Consider the following 6,737-nt stretch of genomic DNA (forward strand, 5'->3'; position numbering starts at 1 on the left):
ATAATCAAAGGAATTGAGTATTAATTTGAAGGTTAAAATTGAGTATCATTGGGTTTATTTAAGGTTGAGTACTTTATTGGTGTTGGGGTTATGGGATTTAGGTTGTGATTGATTGTATTGTGGAATCAAGTTGGGGTTGGGCCATTGGGGAGGACGTGTGATCGGAGAAGAAGATGGAAGGGTCAAATATAATAGGTGTAGTTCTGGAATTAAGTTAAATAACAACCAGAATGTGTATTGAAGTCTAATGATTTAAATAATAGTTTTTTTTTTTCTTAATTTTTTAGAATGACAATTTTAACAATAGGGGGTTTAATCTAATTAACCTTTAAATATGTGTTAACAAGGTTTGCTCACGTTGGTAGTGCCAAGAAGAAGCCAACAGTGCTTCAATGTCGGCTCATCCTTAAGGCCAAAAAGGCAACCGCCTAAGGCCTCACTTTAAGGAAGGCCTCATAATCTCTTATAACTTTACAAAATCTCCAAAAACTTCCTTAAAAATATGTCTCAATTTACTCATATTATGAACCCAAATAAATTACCAAAGATAGGACTCTCAAGTGAGCATAATCTTATGAACTATTCCTAAATATTTGGCTTACAGCTAGTCTATTCTCCTAACAAATAGGCATCCTTTTATAATATTCTTAAAAAAAATACCTATTTTCTATATTTCAGTTAATAACTTTCACTTTGTAGAGTTTTTTTTTTATAGTTAACGAAGGCCACATTTTGAGCTTCTGCCTTAGGCCTCAAGTTGGGTCGAGCCGGCCCTGCAGTCCTTCATTAAGAAATGATGGCAATTGAGGCAGGGCTTGGTGGACGTAAATTTAGTATTAGAAAAGTGCAACTTAAGTCCAAATCGATCTATTGTTGTTGAGCAGATATTATACACTCTCCTTGGTACAGCCAGAACACACCCTTGTCCACCCAAAGAAAGAGAGTACTTACAGAAGTAGCAACATCAGTCAATGCAAACAGGGAGATGAACATGGTGGTGTATTGGCTTGCTATAGTTGCAGATGTGAAGGATGGAATTATAAATCTCTAATGTGTATTTTCAAATTCCCTTAGCTAGATTGTTTGGTCCTAATAGATAGTTGGTCCTAAACACCGATGAAACAAACCAAAGGACTCCTGGAAACATCGGCAGTCGTTGTAGTAATAGACGCTTTAGCAAAGCAACAAATTGTTGTGTCTGGCTTTAGTCATGGGTAAGTGGTAACACCAAATATAACATGGCTGAAGCTTGTTGTATATTGTATGGCTTCGACCTAACTAGTTCACTTGGTATATTGTATGGCCAATGTTGTCTAAGGCTTTGCATAGCCCCAATATAAACCAAAACAAATGGCCCATTAAACTCGAAATAACCCACTATAATTTTTAAATCAACACAAAAAACCCATTCTCTAAAACAGAAAAAAAAAAAAAAATAATAATAATAATAATAAAAAAATAAATAAAAAGTCTCATTTTGCCGACCTTGTATTGGGGCCATTCAAACATAGGGCCGCCCTCGGTAAATTGGTATAGCCAAAAAAAAAACATGAAATAACAAACTCAAATGTAACTAGCGTTGAAGGGGACAACTTTACCGTATTGAAAATAGATTTAGAAGATTAGGGGAAACGTATATATAGGTTGAGGACCTTTTCATTGATAAGAGTAATTTACAAGGAGTTGACACGGTTATGAAATGAAGGTTAACTTTTTCTAACAAAAAATTGCTAAACAATATTCTACAAGTATAAAATGGTTGCAAAATAAATACAAAGAATTCTTTGGGCCTCATTTTTGATTCCATGTGAAAAAATCGCATTGGTTGCTCAATGAACAAATGGGATGAGAAGGTACTCTGCATAGAGCAACTGCATGAAAACAAGGAGAAAAAATAAACGAGGTTAATTTTTTTTTATAACACCTTTGTAACCTTGATTTTTGTGTAACTTCAACAAGTTAGCCCTACCAAGAAAAGAACAAATTAGCCTTAGAAGTCACTATCTCTTTCTATTTACCTTCCAAACAAATCGGTAGAATGCTGATACAGCTTCATGATCTGATATATTGACAGACTTGGCCCGAAGCCACAGAATGGAAGCAAGGATTCCATGTCCCAGTACCTGCAAGAAGGGTACTAATTTGTCAGAATAGCACATACTATGATTTTTTTCAGTTTATTTTTGTCTACACACCTCTGTCCATGTTGGTTGAGGCCTTCAGGATTAAGCTGGATTATTACTGTGGTACATATGCGCCCTAGCCTTATTCTCACGGTGTTATGTTTTCCATACAAACAGGATGAAAACCCTGATTCTAGATTAAACAACGTTAACTGACACTTGACCTTAAGGCCCGTTCCAAAAACTTATTTTAGCATTGATACAGGTCGTGACTTGTCAAAGGCACACTGTAATCTGCCGCACAATAGACTTGAAAGCACGCCAAAAGTGTGTTAGCAAGAATGTCATGACTCGTGAGGCACGTAATTCGACTAGATTCCGGCCAGTACTATTTATATTAAGTTTTAGAAGATAATTAGTGGATTTGGATAACTGAGGACAAGGAAGTGGCCGGTTGAAGACATGTAATTATAAGCTTAGGAGAGAATACTTACTGTTACAAGCTTGCTATACATGAGTGGTGCTGATGCCCCTACCCCCATAGCAACACCATACGTCATCATCAACAAAGAGGTGCCAAACCAAAATGCCTATTCCATAATGCAATAAAAGGCATTGCTTAAAAACAAATTCTTATAACTTTCACATGTCATATGTTCGAAGAATTATAAACGTAGACACTTACTTTTTCTTTACCCAAGAGAATCGCTAAGCTTTTCGTTCCAAATGCTTCATCTCCATCCATATCAGGTATATCCTAAAGTTCAAACCAAATTACAAAATTTATACTTGACTTAGAAGTCAATATATATGCTATTACAGAGTAAGTATGTAACGGGATTTAAAAGTTCAAATATGAGACTTTTCCCTATATGTCCAGATCCGTTTTTGAGATAATTTTGATGTAATAGATTAGTGATTTCTCGTGCCTTCTGGCGCTAACATTAGTAGTATGCCTTCTGCATTCAGAACACCCAGTACCAACCAGTGTCTTTGTTCCTTACCAACTTTTTTGTTTAGAAAATAATATTCACGTTTAAGGATTTCTGAATATGATTGATGTAATACCTTGAGTACTGAGACAACAACTGCAAACATGCACATGAACACTGTGGCCAAAACTGATGATCTTGTAAACGCCATAGGCTTCCCAAGTACATATCTCTGGAAGTTAACATAGATGTTATGAACTCTTCTATTATATGAAATAAATATGAGATATATGGCTAAGATAATCTGATGATACCTGGATGTGAAGGAAGACGCAAATTTGAATAGAAAATGCTCTTGCACCCATGATGCAAATTGCGGCAAGAATAGCATTACTCTTCCATCTAAGAAAGGGAAACTAATGCAAAAGAACAAAATAAGTTCAAGAAATTTATATGAGGAACTATACTACAAAGTAATCTACTTTTTCAAAAGAAAAAAAATGAAATAAGTTAAAAAGACTTACATCAATAGAATATGCACCTCCAAATGCAAAGAACGTAAGAATGGCACATAATAATGGTGGCGACTGAATCATTATTCCCATAACAATACTCTGTAGAATTAAGGAAACCATTTAGTGACTGTATTAACTTCTTTCTGTATCAGACATAGTAACAAAAGTGATAGGTAAATGAGGAAATTATCCTATAGTTTATTTTGTTATGTAAATACACCATTTCTCTTAAATACAGAAGGAATTCCAACATAGAATACAAAAGAAAATTGGAATACGATCGAATTCAAGATTTACTCAATACGTCATAATTGATTAGCAGATTAACGCACCAAGGAAGATGCGATGGCTACTATGGCCACCCCAGTTTTCATAGACATTTTTCCTGAAGCAATTGGTAGGAATGGCTTGTTAACCTGAAAAGAAAGGGACAGAAAATAATTAAAAATGGAAAACCATTTTTTGTCTAGAGAAGAAAAGATTATTGTTGAACTTTCATTTCCCTTTCTTTCTTTGTATTATATTAAAGAATTAATTGCTGCTTTGATGTATATAAGTATCTAATATCTACCTTGTCCATTTCAACATCAAACAATTGATTAATTCCATTTGTAAAAAGGTGAATCAACATCATAGGTAAGGCTGCCTGCAACAACAACAATAACAATGTTAGAGCATCACCAATATATATATATATATAGTATTCTTTAAGTCAGAAGAAAAATATAATCACCTGCAGTACTCCAAAGAAAAATCTAGGTGATATTTCAGAAATGGTTTCCAGAGGAATGAGGGAACATGATGCTACACCAAGTGCCTGTTTATAACAAGGTGAACTTAGATACAGAACCTTATTAGTCGATTCACAAACTAAGTTAATTCTTGGTATTTAAGAAACATACTGTGCCCAATATTGCATATGGACGAGAAAATTTTCGCAACAATTCAAACTTTGCGATGATACTGCTTAGCAAGGACTCTGGCTGATCATGGTCGAGTTCTGTTGCAGTCTCATGCTCTATAATTGTTGTGGAATGATTACGGCTTTTATCTGAACTTCTGTGTTCGGAGACAATATAGTTCTCAATGTTAGCAGTCAAGGAATTACGTGCATTGAAATTATTCCTCCTACAGAAAACAATGAAATAAGTAAAGAAATGAACAATCAAAGAGTAAATATGTAAATTAATGGAGACATAAAATTGTTTATAGTAAATATTACTGATGCTAAAACACGGTTGAACAATGTGAAACCGGAAACCAAAGACGTTAAGGTAATGAACTGCTTTTAGCAGCCATAAGGAGCCTTTCCAATTTGTTGTTGTACAAAGTACTGAGAGTGAAAAAAAAGTGTTGCAGAAACTCAATAAATAAACTAAAAACTCGATCACGTCAAATATGGTAATCAGACGAACCGATATTTCTCTCAACTGGCATTGTAGATCGAGCAATGCTACCAATATCATTCTGTGCTTAAGCATGCGGCATGCCTAAGCCAAAGCGGGTCAGCTGAAAATTTGCAAACTAACTCGAATTGTGAGAGCATTTGCTGACCCATAATGAATATAATTGAAAGAAGGATTTATCGAAGAATATTTAACATTATGGATTCATATGTAAGTTACTATGTTAAATATTATGAATATAATCCATGATAGTTTTTTAATCTTATGAACATTATTGAAACAAACATAAAAAGTGTAACTACATTAATCTTCACCTTTACATTGGAATTGCATAGGTTTTAATCTTTTCCACGTAGTAACTGTAAAAGAGCAAGACATAATTAGAACAAAGTCCATTGAACATACTACTCATATTAGACAGCAAGCGCACAAAGAGAAGAAGGAAAGACTAATGAAAAGTACCCTGTTGAGGAATGCAATGTTTAAAGGGAAGTGAGGTTTTCAAATATGAAGAAGCCATAACGTTGTTTCTGGATATTTTGTTTCTTCTTCTATGCAGGCTGCAATGTTTTATGTTATGATGATTACACACAAATGAGATGCATTTATATGCTTCAGAAGTTCAGAGGAACATTACCCGCATCTTTGAACCATTAAAGTATTTAGTCCTTTCTTTTGTGAGCATTAAAATATTTAGTTAAGACCTGAAATTTTCAGCTACGAAAGTAGAATAAAATGTAAACTGGACACTTCACAATTTACATACGCTAGTATTAAAACACATCCAATGTTTGTGAGGCCCTCAAGATAAAAAGTTACAAAAAAGTTGGTGCTGGCTGGCCCCACGTTTTTTTAGTTCCATATTCATCCCTCTAATTCAAATATTATTACCATATATTATAAAAACTATTACAAATGTTTAAAAAATATATTGGGGTCCAAATAGTCCAAAAAAGAGGAGACACATAAAATATATTATTTTATTTTACTGTACTGTAACTGTAGTTGGGCGTGGGATTTTTGATGAAGTAAAGAGAAAAGAGAATCCTGATTTATAAATGTCAACGCCAAGGCATGGGCTGTGATTGTGAGATTGATTTGGGTTAAAAGACTCGATTTGTATTGGTCGAATTCATTCAATCGTTTGAAACTTGCAACTCAAAAGTCAGACTACATTTCCTGGGCAAAAGACCTGGTATTCGTTCAAATATTATTTTGAACGTTCAAAATTTTTTTTGGTTGTCTAAATATATTTTTGGTATTCGTTCAAATTCGGTCTGTATCAACGCTTTTTTGTGTTTTGGGCTTAAGTTGTCGTGTCAACACTCAACAAGTGTTACGGAACAAGTCAAATAATTGGAAATGTATGATAAAAAGCAACTTCGGATTTCCGTTTGACCCTCATTCGCTCTCTTCTACATCAAGCTGCATCTCTTCTTCTGAATCAAAGTTAGGATAAAAAAGAACACGTTTGAGCAAAGTTCTACGTCATGGAATAGTGGAATACAAGGAGTTGAACGGTTCCACCGAAGAAAAAAACTATCATGGATTCATAAGATCAGTGATGATAGAGTTGGGCCGACGAGGGCGAAACAACTTCAGTAACGTGGTGGAAAATAAAGTCATCCAAGTTAATTAATTAGCTTTCTGCTTCGTGACACATCATGGTTTGATAGAGTACTAGCTGGTTGCTAAACATCTTGGGTACGGTGGTCAACTTCATGAATCCCTTTTCTTTCAAAGCAGTGATACTAGCAAAAC

At 34.5% G+C, this 6,737-nt stretch overlaps 1 protein-coding gene across 3 annotated transcripts; it reads right to left on the bottom strand.

Moving 5' to 3' along the window:
- Positions 1-1,622: 1,622 nt before the first annotated feature.
- LOC147481375 (homogentisate phytyltransferase 1, chloroplastic-like) lies at positions 1,623-5,555 on the bottom strand. Of its 3 annotated transcripts, none has more exons than XM_086580502.1 (13): positions 5,439-5,555; positions 5,291-5,335; positions 4,473-4,698; positions 4,304-4,387; positions 4,142-4,216; positions 3,903-3,986; positions 3,580-3,669; positions 3,370-3,471; positions 3,192-3,287; positions 2,809-2,880; positions 2,618-2,713; positions 2,019-2,123; positions 1,623-1,871 (listed from the first exon to the last, which is right to left on the bottom strand). In XM_086580502.1, the coding sequence occupies exons 5-13, from the start codon at positions 4,202-4,204 to the stop codon at positions 1,830-1,832; spliced, it is 750 nt and encodes a 249-aa protein (XP_086436628.1). In that variant the 5' UTR covers positions 4,205-4,216; positions 4,304-4,387; positions 4,473-4,698; positions 5,291-5,335; positions 5,439-5,555; the 3' UTR covers positions 1,623-1,829. The 3 variants fall into 3 exon arrangements, with proteins under 3 accessions (XP_086436628.1, XP_086436630.1, XP_086436629.1); XM_086580504.1 differs by having other exon boundaries at positions 4,986-5,335; XM_086580503.1 differs by lacking the exon at positions 5,439-5,555 and having other exon boundaries at positions 5,291-5,377.
- Between the last annotated feature and the right edge of the window lie 1,182 nt (positions 5,556-6,737).

Source organism: Coptis chinensis, chromosome 8 (genome assembly GCF_015680905.1).
Source record: "Coptis chinensis isolate HL-2020 chromosome 8, ASM1568090v1, whole genome shotgun sequence".
Classification (NCBI taxonomy): domain Eukaryota; kingdom Viridiplantae; phylum Streptophyta; class Magnoliopsida; order Ranunculales; family Ranunculaceae; genus Coptis; species Coptis chinensis.

Coding starts and splice junctions, on each gene's coding strand:
- LOC147481375 (XM_086580502.1), bottom strand. CDS start 4,204: ATGATGTTGATTCACCTTTTTACAAATGGAATTAATCAATTGTTTGAT. Junction 2,714..2,808: donor TTCTCTTGGGTAAAGAAAAA/GTAAGTGTCTAC, acceptor ATTATGGAATAG/GCATTTTGGTTTGGCACCTC. Junction 2,124..2,617: donor TGTATAGCAAGCTTGTAACA/GTAAGTATTCTC, acceptor CCCTTCTTGCAG/GTACTGGGACATGGAATCCT.